We start from the raw sequence: 20,106 nt of genomic DNA on the forward strand, positions 1-20,106 counted from the left end.
AATGGCGAAAACGCATTAAGCGAACCCATATAGGTGGTAATGTAAGCTAATTAACAACATTTGAATAACCCCGCCCTTATTTAGCCTCAAATTTGAGACTTAAGAAGGGCAACTGATTATCTCAGAGAAACGCAAGGTCCACTGCACCATTGCTCCGGTTAGCGCAGTAAGGGCGTAATACTGTGGAGGACGCCCTAATTCTCCACAGGCTCCGTTTGTGGTAAGGTTTTTATTAGACCCCCTAACCATTCATTCTTTGGCACGGTAAGCATAAAGCCGCATAACACCATGAATTAGGGGTCACCTGTTTAGTGGACTCTTACCACTGGATCAGGCGGTCCGTAGTGTTATTCTTAGCCGATTGAGATAACCGCTACCGACACTACACAGCTATCTAGGCTGATCGGGAAAAGAAGTTAACATTGATGATCAACTTCCAAACGAACCCGAACAGCCGGCAAAATAATAGGGTTGCGTTGTTTTCGTTAATAAATTAAGAAAGAACTTAAGTTTAAGTAATTTATTTACAGTTTTTTGAAAATTTGACTCCAAAAATGCAATGTACAAGTAAGATTGGTGAACAAACAGAGATAATACTTCAGCAGAAATATTGAAAAAATAAGATAATAAGTGTTTCTAGTGCATGGAAAGCAATAGGCCAACGTTGTATCCACTAATAGGCCAATTTTTGTACCATAGACCAACGTTGCATACCATCGCATCGAGTCTTTTCAGCTTAATAAAGTAAATTCTTGAATATTTACGTTAGTTTACTTCCAATTGGGGAAACATGCATTACCTAGAGTGTGTAATAGGGTCAACATATTATTTCTAGTGCTATTAATTCATGAGTTATGGTCAACATTGTCAATGCGGCTTGCAAATTAGGCCAAGGAATGGTACATATACCCTATCTCTCCTACTCTGACAACCAGTTGTTTTCAGACTTCGTTTAGATAGCAGTAATTTCAAAATAAACAAATCCAAATTTCGCTTATGTACTACACTACGGCTACTGTTGATTCTTCTTCGGGTATTGATGCTGACGTTGACCTACATTCGACGACGATGAATACTGGGATGACCTCGTCCTATATACTGGACACCAGCGGACTGCCAGCTGTCCATTGTTCTCCTGTTGGTCGATCGCTCGATGCAGTTGTTTATCGACAGTATTCCTCGGTGAAAAAGTAAGTTGGATGTAGAATCGTGGAGTTGGTGAAGTAAAATCGGAACAACTTACCTGGCAGACAATTTTCTGCACTTGAACTCGTTCCATACGGTGATTTGGTGTCTGCCAGGTGTCGTTGGATGCCGAAGTCGTTGATTGGAATTTAGTGGACTGTAGTTGTTGGTTGGTTGATGACGATGCTAATGTTCACGATGCGGTTTCAGGCTGACGTAGCTGCACTTCAGACGCTTCCGGCTTTCGCCGGCTTGGCGTTATGATGATCTGGACGGATTGACTGGAGGATGACCTCGATTTGACGACTTCGACTGGGAAAAACTTGGAGTTTTGATTCAAGGCTGGCGACTTGATCTCGGAGTTGGATGGCTGCTGCTGAGGCATTCCGTGTCGACTGGGACGTTGGTGACTCTGAATGAGATGAGAGGGTGCTTTTATAAACGAAATTTTGTATACGAAAAAGACTTCCCTGGATGGAGGCCCTTTGGCCTCCGGTGGACGCCCGAGCGGCGTCGACGATGACAAACTATTGTTTCCGGATGATTACTTGACGTGATGACTTGGTAAACGGAATGGACGCCGTCTTCGAGCTGACGATTGACGATCCTTGACCTTGGACTTCTGACTACTGATGGCTTGGACGGATGTAGAGGCAATCTGTGCCGCGGGTGACGTTGGTGGACTCTGAATAATATGAAAGGGTGCTTTTTCACATGTAATGCTGAAAACAAGAATGACTTGCCTGGACGGAGGCCCTCAGGCCTCCGTTGGGCGCCCGTGTGGCGCCGACGGTCCCTCTGACGACAACGATGGTAGTTACGAACGGTCCTGTTCTCGATGACGATGATGTTTGTCGGTTTCGCTGCTATCCGTGGCGGTTGCGACGGATCCTCGATGCCAAATGATCTTCACAGGTTGGCCATACCCGTGGGAAATCGTGGCGGGAACCCGGGAGGTTGAATTGCGCACTTCTTCCTCCAAACGCAACGGTAGACTTTTACCTCGAAACATCAAACGTTTTTCTGACTTTAGTTTCAGGACATGACGAAATACTACCAGGTTTCTAGCCATTTGCTAGACTGACGAGACAAACTGGACGGGATGCAACGATGCACATGCAACAACCACCAACGTACACGACACATATTACCTCAATTTAGACGACAATGGACGGAAGACAACTCAAATTTGACTTGAGTGTCGAAAGTTTGGCTGCACCAAACGGCAGGGAGGTATATCTGAAGAAAAATGATCGGATTACTTTTTCGAAAATTTAACAAATACATAACTTAACTGGGGTTGCGGAGGTCTTTTCGACCTCCGCCGTTGGAGGAGTCCTAGTTCTCCCCTTCGCCAGATGGAAAATTATCTCGGATTGGCAGTACGCAGATCTTGGATATCGCTCGCTGGTAACTGCCGTCTTTAGTCCGCACGGTCACAACTCTGATGTTGCCGTCAGACCCAGGGTGAACCTCGGTCACCCGTGCCAACTGCCACTTCAAGGGTGGCAAATTCTCCTCCTTCAAAACAACCATAGTGCCAACAGCTATGTTGTTCCTCTGCCTCGTCCATTTCGTCCGATTGTGGAGGTTGGACAAATACTGCTCCGACCATTTCTTCCACAACCTCTGGGTGAACTCCGTCATTCTTTCCCAAGCCGAAAGTCTGTTCTCCGGAACTCCACCAAGATCGGGTCCCGGAATGGCCGTCAGCGGCCGCTGGATCAAGAAGTGTCCAGGGGTGAGGGCCTCGAAGTCGTCCGGATCGTTGCTGATCGGGGTCAGCGGTCTTGAATTCAAGATTGCCTCTGTCTGTGCCAGCACCGTTTGCATCCTGTCGTACTCCAGGCTACGGGTGCCAATCGTTCGCTTGAACAGGGTCTTGAATGACTTCACCGCTGATTCCCACAGTCCTCCAAAGTTCGGTGACCGGGCTGGAATGAACCGGAACTCGATCCTGTCCTCTATCGTCTGCCGAAGCACTGCATCCGTAAACTGCTGACTCGCGAACAGCTGGGCTAGCTCATCCAGCTTCCGTCGAGCGCCGACGAAGTTCGTCCCGTTGTCGCACATTATCAGCGATGGTTTGCCACGACGCGCAGTGAATCGATGCAACGTTGCGAGGAATGCCTGCGTCGACAGATCGGCCGCTAGCTCCAAATGCACCGCTTTGGTAATTAGGCACACGTAGACTGCTACGAAGCAGTTGATCGGTCGGGCTCGACGCTGCGGGTACACCACGTGGAACGGACCGCAGTAATCGACACCGACTTTCTGGAACGGAAAGCATGGTCTGACTCGCTCGGGTGGTAGATCGGCCATCAGTTGCTCCTGGATTTTCGGTTTCGCACGAAAGCACTGCACGTATTCGTGGATAACCTGCCTTGCGAGATTCCTGGCGCTCGTTGGCCAGAATCGCTCTCGGACTGCCGTGACGACCTGCTGTTGACCAGCGTGGAAGTGTTTACGGTGGTAATACACTACGACGATTCTCGTGAAGGGATGCCGATGGTCGAGTATGTACGGATGCTTCCTGCCATCCGGAACAGCCGCGTTCTTCAACCGGCCGCCAACGCACAATACGCCTTCAACTAATTGGGGATTGAGGTTTGAAATTCTAGAGGAATCCTGCACCTGTCCGTGTCGAGCGATGTCCGCGAATTCCTGTGGAAAGCATTCCCGCTGCGAAAGCTTCACCAGCTCCTTGACTGCGTCGTCGTACTCCTGGGACGTGATACAGCCTACTTTCCGACAGGACCGATTCGCCGGCGATGAATTCCACTTGAACCGTCGAATGTGAACAGTCAGCCGAACTAGATCCACCAGCGATGAACGAAGTCCGAAGATCTCACTAGGGGAAACGGCGGGGAGGGCCGCGACAATCGCTTTCTCCTCTAAGTCTGCCTGGTCGAGACTGCCTTCATCGATCTGTGCCGAATTGGGCCAGTACTGGTTGTCCAACATCAACCATTTCGGTCCGTGAAACCATCGAGACTCGTATTGAAGCTGTGCTGGACTCATTCCTCGTGAAATAATGTTCGCCGGGTTATCCTCACCGGCGACGTGCTTCCAAACACTTCCCTTCGTAATGTGCTGGATTTCGGAGACACGATTTGCCACAAACTGCTTCCATCTCACAGGTGACGATGAAAGCCAGCAGACGACGATCGTCGAGTCTGTCCAGAAGTGGCACTTGGTGACGACGTTGATGTTTTTGGCGACCTTCTCATACAGGTGAGCGAGGAGAAGTGCCGAAGACAACTCTAGGCGGGGTGTTGACAGCGACTTCTTGTTTTTCTTCAAATTCTCGAGCGGAGCCACCCGAGATTTGGAGGTCAGCAGGTGAACTGACACGTTCCCATCTGCTGTCACGGTACGCACGTACACGCATGCGCCGTATGCCTTGTTCGACGCGTCGCAGAATCCATGCAGCTCAATCGTTTCGGTGCTACGGCTCGTTCCGACCCATCGGGGAACTGCAATCCCGTCTAGGCCTGCTAGATTTCGCCTGTACTCACGCCACTGCTCTTGAAGCTGCGAGCTAAGCGGTTCATCCCACTCGCAGTCGTGCTTCCAAAGATCTTGAAGGAAGATCTTTGCCTGGATGATTACCGGACCCACCAGTCCTAACGGGTCGAATAGTCGAGACGCATCAGACAAGACGCAACGCTTCGTAATCTCCGCGACCTCATTCCAAACTGGCGAACTGAATCGGAAGCAGTCCGTGCTAGGCTCCCATGTCAAGCCTAACGTTTTCACGGCAGCGGTAGACGAATCTACCTCCAGAATCGAGCGCTCATCTCTCAAACCCTCCGGCACCGCTGACAGCAACTCTTTGCTGTTAGAATTCCACTTTCGCAAGGAGAATCCGGCAGACTGCAGGAGTTCTACCATCTGACCAACTAGTGTCTTCCCTTCTTCGATGTCGTCTACGCCGGACAGCATATCATCGACGTAGAAGTCCTTTCTGAGGACCTTTGCCGCTGCAGGATGCGACTTTTCCCCTTCTTCTGCCAGGCGCTGCAGACACTTCGTTGCAAGGTATGGAGCGGACGCCGTACCGTAGGTGACTGTCGTGAGAGCGAAAGTACGGATCGGCTCTGAAGCGCTGTCTCTCCAAACGATCCTTTGCAGCTGCTGATCGGCTGCATTCATCAGTACCATGCGGTACATTTTAGCGACGTCTCCTACGAGGGCGAATCGGTGCGTACGGAACCGGAGAGTGATGTCCACGATCATGTCCTGCACAACGGGTCCCACCATTAGAGCATCGTTCAGCGAAATCCCACTGGAAGTCTTGCAGGAGGCATCGAAAACGACACGCAGCTTCGTAGTCGTGCTGTCTGGCTTCAGAATAGCGTGGTGAGGCAAGTAATACGACAACGCGCTCGCATCATCGTCGGAAAGCTCCTTCATGTGGCCCATGTCCAGATATTCGCACATGAACTCTGCGTACTGCTTTTTCAGTTCTGGATTCATCGCGAGCCGCCTTTCTACTCCCAAGAATCGCTTGATCGCTGTAGATCTTGAATCGCCTAGTTGCTGAATCATCCTCTCCTTCTTCGGCAGTGTGACTACGTACCTCCCATCTTCGTCCCGAAACGTCGTCCTGTCGAAAAACTCCTCGCAGGCCGATTCTTCGACCGACAGCGTGCTGGTTGACTGGCAAGTCTCTACCTCCCAGAACCGGGAAAGTTGATCCTGGATCTCCGCTGTCGAACAAACGTGGGTTAGAGAGTACGAAGCAGTAGTAGGACCCTCGGGAACAGGACCGGAAACAATCCATCCGAACACGGTGTCTTGTAGAGTCGGGCCGTCGTCTGTTGCCTTCCGCCGTTCGTTTTTGAGCAGCTCCATGTAGTATTCTGCTCCGATGATGATGTCTATCGGTCCCATCTCGAAGAACTTGGGATCCGCTAGCAGCGAGGGATTCGGAAGATTCCACGTTGCGGCACAGATGCTTGCAGTCGGCAGTGAAACAGTCAGCTTCGGCAACACGTGAAACGACATCTCTTCGACGAACGACGATATGTTCGGCGACCTTGGACCTACTACAGCGGTAATCAGCTTTGTCGACACTGCTTGCGACGATCCAATGCCTTGAATCGACAGGTAGACTGGCGTTTCGTCTAGCTTCAGCTTGCTAGCGAAACCTCTTGTCATGAGACAATGCTGTGAACACGAGTCTAGCAGAGCTCGTGCTACCACGGGGTTGCCGTAGCGGTCTTGAATGCTGACTAGTGCGGTCGAGAGAATAATGGTTTGTGTCGGTGTAATTGGGAGAGCTACATGTGTTTGGCTTGTGGTGGCGTGTTCTGTGGCTGGCTGAGTGTGTGAGTCTGGTGTGTTTGCAGTGTTAGCAGTCCGTGTCTGTTGGTTCGGTGTTGGCGGCTTGGATTGTGGCTGTCTAGGTTGTTGATTGACTGTCGACGGTCTTGACTGCGTGGGTGGAACGGAGGATCTGGGTGCGTCAGAGTGCAGCAGTGTGTGATGCTTCTGATGGCACTGATGACACGTTCCCTTCTCACAGGTTCTGGCGAAATGTCCAGGATACAAACAATTCCGGCAGAGCTTGTTCCTGTTTGCAGCCTCAATCCTCTCCGGCACACTCATCCGCTGGAATCTTGCGCACTGGAATACAGAGTGTCGTGGCTCGCTGCAGAAATGGCACTTCAGAGTGGACTTGAAAGATGTGTTGCACACCGCTGGACGAGATTGTCGTTGCTGGATGGGAACCGTAGGCCTTGATGGAGCGATCGACTGTAGAACGGAGCAGTGACTCTTCAGAAAGTCCATCACAGCGGGATACTGTGCAACTTCCTTGCTGTTGTGGTGGGTTTCCCAGTGGCGCAGGGTAGCCATGTCTAATCGGGAACAAACCATATATGCGAGAATCGTGCTCCAGTCCGATGGTTTTTCTCCGATCTTTTCCAGCATTTGCAGGTTCTTCTCGAAAGCGCTGATCAATCGGTTGAGCTCCTCGTAGCTTTCCTTCTTGAGGGCCTCCACGGCGAAAAGTGCATCGAGGTGCGCCTTGACGATCAACTTCTTGTTTTCGTATCGGCTCTCCAACGCCTTCCAGGCCACCGCATAGTTGGCTGCAGACAAATCAATGCAGTTTATTTCCTGCAGCGCATCACCGGACAACGAAGACATCAAGTACGTAAACTTGTCCACTTCCGTGAGGAGATTGCTGTCATGTATGAGACTCCGGAAGCTGTCACGGTACGGTACCCATTCGTTGATCTTTCCAGTGAACGACGGCAGCTTAATTTCGGGGAGCTTCACCTTTGCAAACTGGGTTCCTGATTGCGCATCCGGTGCTTGCGACGTGGAGTTCTTCAACGTACTGCATCCAATCGACTGGAAGGCCTGCAGTTCGGACTTCAGCGCGTAGTAGCAGTTTTCGAAGTTCTGCTGCACTTTGTCATTCTGCTCAACGAGCGCTTCTTCGTCGCCATCCTCAACCGCATCCTCCAAAAGCAGCTCGATTTGCAATCGGGTTTCGAGGAACTGACTAAACAGCTTGTCCAATGCTTCCAGTCTAACGCTCACTTGTCCCGCATCTCGCTTCGATTGGAAACCACTGACGAACTGCTGGATTCCTTCCAGCGATTTCCGCAGCTGGTGCTCCTGCTTGTTAAGCGTTCGGAGGTCAGGCATAATTGGACACTAATTACACTCGCACTAACGATCGAGATGGGCAGCTCAATCAAACAAAGTATCACGTCACTCCACTGCACAGTCAAAAATGCACACCACTGCACTGCACTTGCACAATTTCAAAGCACTACGATCGACTCGACGAACCACCCAACGCGACCCGGTTGACAGACTTACAACCCAATAAAAACGACAGCAGCAGGGGAACCAACCATGGAAGAATCGACAGGCCAAGAAATCCAGCGAAACCGAGACCAGACCAGACTTTAACGGGCGGACAACCAGGGCTACTGCTCTTGAAATAAAATGGACTCACATCACATGCACAGAACAAATCATTTATTTGCAACAGCCACAGATTACGGCGATACATGCAATTCGCCACCACTCATGCACTCTACTCCCTTTTTCTTCCGGCCTGCAACCGTCCTCGTTGATCTCGCCGTCGCAGGAGATGGCCACTATCAGCTCCTGTGGTCTCCACTTGTTTCTGCACTTTTAGCACTACCGACGGCGCACAATTTCTACCGCGATGGCGCAATGTTCACTTATAATGGTGACACTATTCACTAGTCACCGCCAATGCACAATAGTGCAACCACAGAGAACAGACGTTTAAGCTCGAACAAAAATACGTCCAAATCATGTGTAAAGGATTTAAGAGTACCACAACGCCACCAACGGAGACTGCCCCACATATAAAGTCGATTTGACCCCACGATGGCAGTGTTCATCATTAAAATACACTAGCCCACAAAGCGACACGAGCGCCAAACGGCCAAAAACGGCGAGCACTGGAAACAAAAATGACAACACAACAATGAAAGTGATGGGACGCTAGCGCCGCGCAACGGGAGCATAACCACATACTCCGATATGACCGTTACAAAATTTTACACAAGGCAGAAAGCGAAGATAGACGTCTGTTCTCTGTGGTGCAACCGTCCATCACTGTTCTTTCACTTGCCAATTGTCCACTTTTGCCGCGCCCGTGTCCGAGAACCTTCGCCAGGAACGATAATCCGGCTCGAAGGACCAAATGTTCGCGCGTATCACTGCGGTTTTCGGACACTAAAAAGAAACTCGCGACGGACTTGAAATAACAACACTGATTTATTACGCGAACAGACTAAACGAACGAAAGACCTCTTGTCTTCGCGGCGGTATATTTCAATCTAATTACTATTTACAATTTACAGCTGATCGGCGGCGGTGATCGAGAGGCGATCGTACCGAATACATACAGAATTTACTACCTGCCGACCCGATCGTTGCATAGAGTGAAACGGGCCAAGCCACAACGTGCGATAGAAAAGAATGACCATCAGTACGGCGACTGTGGAACATATTGGTACTCAGTTGGCACTCATTTCGAACCTGCTCGACCAGAGTACTCAAAAACTCGGAGCAAGTACCTTAAAAATGCTGTTTTTCTGGAGCCATTCCGAATGTAAATTAGTTTCCGCGTATATTTTAATGTTGAATTGCCCATAGTAATAAAGCAAAATTATTGCAAAGAAATATATGGAGATACTCATTATTTAAGACTATAAAATCTTCACAAAATTACGTATAATACAGAAAATTTGTATATTCGATTTGAACTTTGTTTTCATCGCGACAACCCCTGTGTTTTATTGCTTGAAACCAATCACGTGCACATGAGAAATCTTTTTCCAAACGATTGTGAAAAGTGTGAATCTCAGAAACTACAAAATTTTCATAAAATCACGTATAATACAGGAAATTCGTGTTTTCAGTTTGAACTCTACGTTCATCGTGACAATCCCCATGTTTTATTGCTTGAAAACAATCACGTGTACATAAGAATAGATTCACAAATAAATGGGGACAAGTGTGAATCATAAAAACTACAAAATCTTCACAAAATTACGTAGAATACAGAAAATTTGTATATTCGATTTGAACTTTGTATTCATCGCGACAACCCCTGTGTTTTATTGTTTGAAACCAATCACGTGCACATGAGAAATCTTTTTCCAAACGATTGTGAAAAGTGTGAATCTCAGAAACTACAAAATTTTCATAAAATCACGTATAATACAGGAAATTCGTATTTTCAGTTTGAACTTTACGTTCATCGCGACAATCCCCATGTTATATTGCTTGAAAACAATCACGTGTACATAAGAATACATTTACAGATAAATGGGGACAAGTGTGAATCGTAAAAACTACAAAATCTTCACAAAATTACGTACAATACAGAAAATTTGTATATTCGGTTTGAATTTTGTATTCACCGCGACAACCCTTGTGTTTTATTGCTTGAAACCAATCACGTGCACACGAGAAATCTTTCTCCAAATGATTGTGAAAAGCGTAAATCTTAGAAGCTACAAAATTTTCATAAAATCACGTATAATACAGGAAATTCGTGTTTTCAGTTTGAACTTTACGTCCATCGCGACAATCCGCATGTTATATTGCTTGAAAACAATCACGTGTACATAAGAATACATTTACAGATAAATGGGGACAAGTGTGAATCGTAAAAACTACAAAATCTTTACAAAATTACGTACAATACAGAAAATTTTTATATTCGGTTTGAACTTTGTATTCACCGCGACAACCCTTGTGTTTTATTGCTTGAAACCAATCACGTGCACACGAGAAATCTTTTTCCAAATGATTGTGAAAAGCGTAAATCTTAGAAGCTACAAAATTTTCATAAAATCACGTATAATACAGGAAATTCGTGTTTTCAGTTTGAACTTTACGTCCATCGCGACAATCCGCATGTTATATTGCTTGAAAACAATCACGTGTACATAAGAATACATTTACAGATAAATGGGGACAAGTGTCAATCATAAAAACTACAAAATCTTCACAAAACTACGTACAATACAGAAAATTTGTATATTCGGTTTGAACTTTATATTCATCGCGACAACCCCTGTGTTTTATTGCTTGAAACCAATCACGTGTACATGAGAAATCTTTTTCCAAACGATTGTGAAAAGTGTGAATCTCAGAAACTACAAAATTTTCATAAAATCACGTATAATACAGGAAATTCGTATTTTCAGTTTGAACTCTACGTTCATCGTGACAATCCCCATGTTTTATTGCTTGAAAACAATCACGTGTACATAAGAATAGATTTACAAATAAATGGGGACAAGTGTGAATCATAAAAACTACAAAATCTTCACAAAATTACGTAGAATACAGAAAATTTGTATATTCGATTTGAACTTTGTATTCATCGCGACAACCCTTGTGTTTTATTGTTTGAAACCAATCACGTGCACATGAGAAATCTTTTTCCAAAAGATTGTGAAAAGTGTGAATCTCAGAAACTACAAAATTTTCATAAAATCACGTATAATACAGGAAATTCGTATTTTCAGTTTGAACTTTACGTTCATCGCGACAATCCCCATGTTATATTGCTTGAAAACAATCACGTGTACATAAGAATACATTTACAGATAAATGGGGACAAGTGTGAATCGTAAAAACTACAACATCTTCACAAAATTACGTACAATACAGAAAATTTGTATATTCGATTTGAACTTTGTATTCACCGCGACAACCCTTGTGTTTTATTGCTTGAAACCAATCACGTGCACACGAGAAATCTTTTTCCAAATGATTGTGAAAAGCGTAAATCTTAGAAGCTACAAAATTTTCATAAAATCACGTATAATACAGGAAATTCGTGTTTTCAGTTTGAACTTTACGTCCATCGCGACAATCCGCATGTTATATTGCTTGAAAACAATCACGTGTACATAAGAATACATTTACAGGTAAATGGGGACAAGTGTCAATCATAAAAACTACAAAATCTTCACAAAACTACGTACAATACAGAAAATTTGTATATTCGGTTTGAACTTTATATTCATCGCGACAACCCCTGTGTTTTATTGCTTGAAAACAATCACGTGTTCATGAGAAAACTTTTTCCGAACGATTGTGAATAGTGTGTTTCTTAGGAACTGCAACATTTTCACAAAATCACGTATAATACAGGAAATTTGTATATTCGATTTGAACTTTGTGTTCATCGCGACAACCCTAGTGTTTAAATTGCTTGAAAACAATCACGTGTACATAGGAATACTTTTCAACGCGAAAGTGAGAAGTGTGGATCGTAAAAAATACAAAATCTTCACAAAATTACGCATAATACAGAAAATAAGTATATTCGGTTCAAACTTCACATTTGCCGTAACAACCCCTGTGTTTTATTGCTTGAGAACAATCGCATGTGCATAAGAATACTTTTTCAAAACGAATGTGAAATGTGTGAATCTTAGGAACTAAAAAAAAACCACAAATTGGATGAGAGTTCGACTGTACTATTATAGCTGTTTTGATTATCGGCAACGCAGTCTTTTTAATTTGTAAAACGAGTTTTATTATTTAACCCGACGTTTCGGCGCAGGTATGGCGCCTTCTTCAGGGGAAACTGTAATTATTATTGGTTTCATTACAATATTTTAAATATACTACACATTTTTAACTTACAATAAAGTATTCGTTTTTGGTTTGGGGTTATGGCAAACTGTAACTGTCGGGGTTTTATAATGTTGGTACATGCTGTAATTTATAAATCTTTAGTGTTTCCGTTATGGATTTTTGTTCGAAATTATTTTAAACTTACACTAACTGCGGTGAAAACTAAAATTTAAAATTGGTTTCTACACTATTTTTGCGCGCTTTAAGTCTTCTGTTGGTTGGACCTCACTGTTGTTAGTTGCAGCGGTTTTGAAATCTTTCTCTTGGTTGAAAAGTTTCATCATTCTGGTCTAATTCGGTCATGCTTGTTGTGTTCGTAATGGTTCTTAATACTGTGCAAGAGAGCAGCATATGTAGTGTTAAGTCCCTCTACATCTGTACGTTTGTTTACTGTGTGGTTAGTATTTGTGATGTGGCACATTTCTAGGAAGGGGAGTGTGGTAGTTTTATTGCTGTGATCTATGATTTCTGTTCGATCTAAGTCGAATTTGTGTTGGCTCTGTATACAATGCTTGATCAACGCTGTTGTTGTTTCTGCTAGGGCTGTTAAGGCTGTGTTAGTGTGGTTTTCGTTTAGCATCTTCTCTAATTTGTTTATGTTTGATTTGTGCCCTGCTAGTCGTTTTCGTAGGCTGTTTTTGGTCATTCCTATGTAACAACTTTCGCAGTTGTTACACGGAATTTTATAAATTATATTACTTTTATCTTCTTTACTTGTAGGAAACTTAACTTTGGTGTGGATTGTTTTGATGGTGCGGATCTGTCTGGTGGCTATCACTACGTTAGGGTAGTCTTTTTTGAGAATTTTGGAGATTCGTTCTGATAATGACGGAATGTATGGGATAGAGCGGTACATTTTTTGATCTGGAGGAGCTGTTGGCTGGACGTTGATAGTGCTTGGATTGGCAGACCCGGATTGAGTCGTGGAGATACTGGACTGGACATACCTGGATTGTTGATTTGTGATGTTGATTTGCTGGTTCATTGATCTTTCTCCGTGTTCTATGGCTTCCTGCTGAGTGTTGTGTGATGATTGATAATCGTTTGTGGGAGGTGGGCTGGTTTGCTGGCAGAATGGTCGGCTTGAAGTGTTGTCCTGGGGGGTCATGGGAAGCTGACACGATGGTTGGCAACTGGGTATGGTTGGAGGCGGTGGGGCGGCGGATGATGTAGCGGTGGGTGGTGGTGCTGGTGGCGGTAGACGGGGTGGTGATGCTGTGGGCAGTCGAAGAGACGACGGTTGATCGGCTGGTGTGCTGCTGGGTGTACTGAATCGTTTGGCTTTGTATAGATTCAGAAGACGGTTGACTAATTGTTTTGGGTAGTTGTTCCTTCGTAAATGATCTCTGATGGTTGCTGCTATTTCTTCTTCTGATTTGTTGTGAGTTAGTTTGTGGACACTATGAATGAAGTTGTTAGCTACATTCATTTTATATCGGGGTTGATGGAATGAGTGGTAGTTAAGCATTCTACCAGACGCGATGGGCTTCGCGTACCACTCTGTTGTGAGTTCTTGGCTGTCTTTGCGGATGACCGTCATGTCCAAAAACGGTAGCTTCCCTTCTTTTTCAACTTCGACGGTGAATTGAAGCCTCGGTTCTATCCTATTGAATGCTTCGAGTACTAGTTGGATAGTTTGCTGTGGTATCACCATGAAAATATCGTCCACATATTTTTTAAAGATTGGAGACTCGAATGGTAGAGTACTCAAAGCTCTGTTAATCACTGAATCTAGTACAATGTCAGCAAGGATAGGAGACAAGGGGCTCCCCATCGCTGTCCCGTAAGTTTGCATGAAGAACTGTCCCTCGTAACAGAAGTAGCTGGATTCCATACAGAGCTCGACAATCTCTAGGAACATGTCCAAGTTGATATTTGTATCAACTTCTCGCCATCTCTCGATGATGTTTTTCCTCACTAGGTCTCGAGGCACGTTCGTGAACAGGGATACGACGTCCAAGGAGATCATTATATACCCTTCGGGTATTTGCATTTTGTTTACCAGTTCGCTGAACTCGAACGAGTTGGTGATGTTGTATGGGCTGTGGAACGATCTCTGGAGGATTCCTGCGATGTATTTGGCTAGTTGATACGTCGGTGCGGTGATGTTGGGAATCACTGGTCGTAATGGGAGCTCCGGTTTATGCGCCTTCGGAAAAACATCATCGAGAGATGGCGAGAAGTTGATACAAATATCAACTTGGACATGTTCCTAGAGATTGTCGAGCTCTGTATGGAATCCAGCTACTTCTGTTACGAGGGACAGTTCTTCATGCAAACTTACGGGACAGCGATGGGGAGCCCCTTGTCTCCTATCCTTGCTGACATTGTACTAGATTCAGTGATTAACAGAGCTTTGAGTACTCTACCATTCGAGTCTCCAATCTTTAAAAAATATGTGGACGATATTCTCATGGTGATACCACAGCAAACTATCCAACTAGTACTCGAAGCATTCAATAGGATAGAACCGAGGCTTCAATTCACCGTCGAAGTTGAAAAAGAAGGGAAGCTACCGTTTTTGGACATGACGGTCATCCGCAAAGACAGCCAAGAACTCACAACAGAGTGGTACGCGAAGCCCATCGCGTCTGGTAGAATGCTTAACTACCACTCATTCCATCAACCCCGATATAAAATGAATGTAGCTAACAACTTCATTCATAGTGTCCACAAACTAACTCACAACAAATCAGAAGAAGAAATAGCAGCAACCATCAGAGATCATTTACGAAGGAACAACTACCCAAAACAATTAGTCAACCGTCTTCTGAATCTATACAAAGCCAAACGATTCAGTACACCCAGCAGCACACCAGCCGATCAACCGTCGTCTCTTCGACTGCCCACAGCATCACCACCCCGTCTACCGCCACCAGCACCACCACCCACCGCTACATCATCCGCCGCCCCACCGCCTCCAACCATACCCAGTTGCCAACCATCGTGTCAGCTTCCCATGACCCCCCAGGACAACACTTCAAGCCGACCATTCTGCCAGCAAACCAGCCCACCTCCCACAAACGATTATCAATCATCACACAACACTCAGCAGGAAGCCATAGAACACGGAGAAAGATCAATGAACCAGCAAATCAACATCACAAATCAACAATCCAGGTATGTCCAGTCCAGTATCTCCACGACTCAATCCGGGTCTGCCAATCCAAGCACTATCAACGTCCAGCCAACAGCTCCTCCAGATCAAAAAATGTACCGCTCTATCCCATACATTCCGTCATTATCAGAACGAATCTCCAAAATTCTCAAAAAAGACTACCCTAACGTAGTGATAGCCACCAGACAGATCCGCACCATCAAAACAATCCACACCAAAGTTAAGTTTCCTACAAGTAAAGAAGATAAAAGTAATATAATTTATAAAATTCCGTGTAACAACTGCGAAAGTTGTTACATAGGAATGACCAAAAACAGCCTACGAAAACGACTAGCAGGGCACAAATCAAACATAAACAAATTAGAGAAGATGCTAAACGAAAACCACACTAACACAGCCTTAACAGCCCTAGCAGAAACAACAACAGCGTTGATCAAGCATTGTATACAGAGCCAACACAAATTCGACTTAGATCGAACAGAAATCATAGATCACAGCAATAAAACTACCACACTCCCCTTCCTAGAAATGTGCCACATCACAAATACTAACCACACAGTAAACAAACGTACAGATGTAGAGGGACTTAACACTACATATGCTGCTCTCTTGCACAGTATTAAGAACCATTACGAACACAACAAGCATGACCGAATTAGACCAGAATGATGAAACTTTTCAACCAAGAGAAAGATTTCAAAACCGCTGCAACTAACAACAGTGAGGTCCAACCAACAGAAGACTTAAAGCGCGCAAAAATAGTGTAGAAACCAATTTTAAATTTTAGTTTTCACCGCAGTTAGTGTAAGTTTAAAATAATTTCGAACAAAAATCCATAACGGAAACACTAAAGATTTATAAATTACAGCATGTACCAACATTATAAAACCCCGACAGTTACAGTTTGCCATAACCCCAAACCAAAAACGAATACTTTATTGTAAGTTAAAAATGTGTAGTATATTTAAAATATTGTAATGAAACCAATAATAATTACAGTTTCCCCTGAAGAAGGCGCCATACCTGCGCCGAAACGTCGGGTTAAATAATAAAACTCGTTTTACAAATTAAAAAGACTGCGTTGCCGATAATCAAAACAAAAACCACAAAATTACGTGAAATACTGGAAATTTGTATTTTCAGTTTTACACTTCACGTCCGTCGCATTGCTTCAAAACAATCACATACATACATAAGAATACATTTCCACAGCGATAGGGAGAAGTATGAATCATAAAAACTGTACAGTTTTCACAATTTTACGTATAATACAGGAAGTTTATTTTTGTGGTTGGAACTCAACATGCGCATGATAAGTATGATTCTTGAAAACTACAAAATCTTCAAAAAATTACGTGAAATACAGGGTTTTACTTAAACATGTTTTATCTCTCGCTTCAGCTCTAGCGATTGCTAGCTCGATTTTATTTGTGATAGAAGACGTAAATAAGTGTCAAACGGGCCGCTCCTTTTATGTGCATTCAAGTGAACTTAAATTTACATGATTTTTTTATGAGAGTGTACACTTACATTTTAACGACGATGATTCACGATACACTGAAAATTTTCAATGTTGAAAATTGTTTCTTCGTTCTTTAGATAAAATCATAAGATAATATTCTTGAATTGGCAATTCCCCGCATGAAAGAACGAAATTCCCCCCTATGGGGGAATTCCCCCTGGTTGAAAACCACTACTGGTATAATGCAAGATAAATGTATTTTAAGTTCGAGCTCAGCATTGATCGTGACAACCTTATTGCTTTTTTGCATGAAAATAATCAAGTACATAAGAATACATTCTCAGAATGATTGTGAGAATGAGGAACTATTAGAACTACAATATCTTCACAAAATTACGTAAAATACAGATTTTGTTTTATTTTTGGTGAAAACACAACGTTCGTAGCGGCATCCTCTTTGTATAATTATTTTGAAATAACCTTCAGTTGAATTGTTCTGAGTACATCCTTGCTGGAATCTCTCTAAATGTGGTATTATATACCCATATACTGCATGCACTAATGTCAGAGCATAATCCTACAGAAATGTCAATGAACGTATTTCCGAAGGATCCTTAGAAAAATTTAAAAAAATCCTAGAGTTTATTCAAAGAAAAATGTTTGGAAGAATTTGAGATGAATTTCCTAGAGGGATTCCTGCTGCATTTTTGAGAGAAATTTCGGGATCAATTCATGGGAGAATTCCGAAAGAGTCTTTCCTGGGTGAATCCCTGAAGAATTCCCTGGAGAAATGTATGAAAGCACTTTCAGCATGTAAGTATCTATATGTTTATAGTAAGTCACTGTGACTTCTGCATAACCTAAAACCTGCCCTGCCGTGACTTTTTTGTGGCATGTGTGCTGCTTGGAAGATTCCCTGGAGGACTAATAGTCTCGCTTATTGCAAGAATTACTAATGGAATCGCTGAGTAAACTTCTGAAGAAACTGCTGGAGGGGTTACTGAAAGAATCCTTGGATAATTTCCTGGTTCTTGTATGCATCTTTATTAAATTATCTTCCAATACTATTCGCTGCATAAATTCCTCCAGAAATTGTAGAAATTGTTGAAATGATAAAAAATATATCAAATAATCCTGGAGAAATTCGTGGGTACATCCCTGTAAAAGATGACTGAGGAATTTCTGAACTTTCTGAGGGAACTTCTAACTACATTTTAGAAAAGAACCTGAGAGGAATTTCTGTAGATATCACTTGTAGAATTCCACGAGCAATCCCTGGAAGACTTTCAGGAAAAATGCCGTAAGAATTTCCGAAGGAATCCCTGGAATATTATCTAAAACTATGTCAAGAGGAATTATTGGATAAACTCTGGGAGGAGTCCTTCAAGAAATTTGTGAAGAAATCTCTTGAGGAATTCCTAGAAGAAATCCTATATAAATTTCATGAGGGTTACTTTGAGTAATTTCTTTAAAAAATCCTGAAAGAATCATGGGAGGGATCCCTAGAAAAGTTTTTGAAGAAATCTCTTAAGGAATTCCTAGAGAAAGTCTTGGAGGAATTACTTAAGGAACCTCTGAAGAAATTCTTGGAGTAATCCGTGAAGGAATTCCTGGAGGAATGTCTGAAGCAATTCCTGAAAAAATCTCTAGAGAGAATCCTGAAGGAATTCATGGAGCAACTTTTAAATGAATTCCTGGCGTAACCCCCTGAGGAATTCTTGGATGAGACCCAGTAGCAATTCCTGGATGTATACCTGATGGAGCTCTTGGAGCAACTCCTGGTGAAATATCCAGAGGAATTCTGGAAGGAACTTCTGGAGAAATTTCTAGAAAAATCCCTTGAGAAATTTCAGAAGGATTTCCTGGAAGAATCCTTAGAGGAATTTCTGAAGGATTTCCTGGACGAATTTTCGAAGAATTTCCAGGAAGAATCTCTGGAAAAATCTGAAATCTGCAAGATGTCCAGGAGCATTTCCTGGAATAATTCCTGAAGAAATTCCTGGAGTTATTCCCGGAGGAGTTCCTGGAGAAATTCCTTGATAAAATCCTGAAGGAATGCCTGGAGGAATTCCTAGAAGTATTCCTGTGAGAAGTGTTGGAGGAATCCTTGAAGGAATTCCTGGATGAATCACTAGAGAAATTTTTGAAAGAATTACTGGATGAATTTTTGGAGATATCTCTAAAGGAAATCTGGAAAATTTATTTTTCTGAAAAAATCCCTTGAGAAATTCCTGAAGGATTTTCTAGAGGAATTTCTGAAGGGATTCCTGGAGAAATTTACGAAGGAATTACTGAACTAATGCCTAGTGGAATCCATAGAGAAATTTGTGAGAAATCCCAGGAGGAATTCCTGAAGCAACTCCTAGAGGAATTTCTAGAGGAATTCCTGAAAGTATCCCTGGAAAAAATCCTGGAAGGATTTCTGAAGAAATCCCTAGAAGATTTTTAGAAGAATTTCTGAACGATTTCCTGGATGAATCTTTGAAGTATTTCTTGGAGGAATCTTCGAAGGATTTCCTGGAGGAATTCTTGAGAAACGCCCTGGAGAAATTCATGGAGAAATCCCTGGAGGAATCATTGAAACAATTCTTGAAACAATATTTGGAGTAATTCCTGGAGAAATGCCTTGAGGAATTCCTAAAAAATCCTTAAGGTATTCCTGGAGAATTTCCTGCAAGAATTTTTGAAGAAATTCCTAAAGGATTTTCTGGAGAAATTCCTGGAGAAATTGCTGACATAATTTCTGACGAATGTCCAGGAGCAATTCAACTCCTGAAGAAATTCCTGGGGCATTTCCTGGAGATTTTCCTGCAGGAGTACCTGGAGCAATTCCTAGACTAAATCCTAGAGGAATTCCTGGAGATATTTCTGTGAGAATTTCTGGAGGAATATCTGGAAGATTACCTGGAGGAATCCCCTAGAAGAATCATTGAAATAGTTGTTGGATAAATTTTTGGAGGAATCGCTAAAGGAACTCTGGGAGAAAGAATGAAGAATTTGTAAAAATCTTGAAAAGTTCCTGTAGGAATTTCTAGAGGAATTTCTGGAGGAATTCATGAAGAAATCCTCAAGGGAATTTTTGAAAAATCCCTGGAGAAATCCTTGGAGAAATTTGTGCAGAAATCCCCGAACAAGTTTCTGGAAGAATTATCTTTGCAGAATTCCTGAAGGAATCGCT

The 20,106-nt window shown here is 43.5% G+C and overlaps 2 protein-coding genes across 2 annotated transcripts; both read right to left on the reverse strand.

The window, feature by feature from the left end:
- Positions 1–2,523: 2,523 nt before the first annotated feature.
- On the reverse strand, positions 2,524–7,848 carry LOC134286035 (uncharacterized). The gene has a single exon (XM_062847597.1). The coding sequence runs from the start codon at positions 7,846–7,848 to the stop codon at positions 2,524–2,526; it is 5,325 nt and encodes a 1,774-aa protein (XP_062703581.1).
- A 4,323-nt stretch (positions 7,849–12,171) lies between these two features.
- On the reverse strand, positions 12,172–14,481 carry LOC134288912 (uncharacterized). The gene is made up of 2 exons (XM_062854845.1): positions 12,358–14,481; positions 12,172–12,298 (listed from the first exon to the last, which is right to left on the reverse strand). Exon 1 carries the CDS (start codon positions 14,339–14,341, stop codon positions 12,629–12,631), a length of 1,713 nt encoding a protein of 570 aa, XP_062710829.1. The 5' UTR covers positions 14,342–14,481; the 3' UTR covers positions 12,172–12,298; positions 12,358–12,628.
- Between the last annotated feature and the right edge of the window lie 5,625 nt (positions 14,482–20,106).

The sequence above is a fragment of the Aedes albopictus genome, chromosome 2 (assembly GCF_035046485.1).
Source record: "Aedes albopictus strain Foshan chromosome 2, AalbF5, whole genome shotgun sequence".
Classification (NCBI taxonomy): Eukaryota; Metazoa; Arthropoda; class Insecta; order Diptera; family Culicidae; genus Aedes; species Aedes albopictus.

Coding starts and splice junctions, on each gene's coding strand:
- LOC134286035 (XM_062847597.1), bottom strand. CDS start 7,848: ATGCCTGACCTCCGAACGCTTAACAAGCAGGAGCACCAGCTGCGGAAA.
- LOC134288912 (XM_062854845.1), bottom strand. CDS start 14,341: ATGCAAATACCCGAAGGGTATATAATGATCTCCTTGGACGTCGTATCC.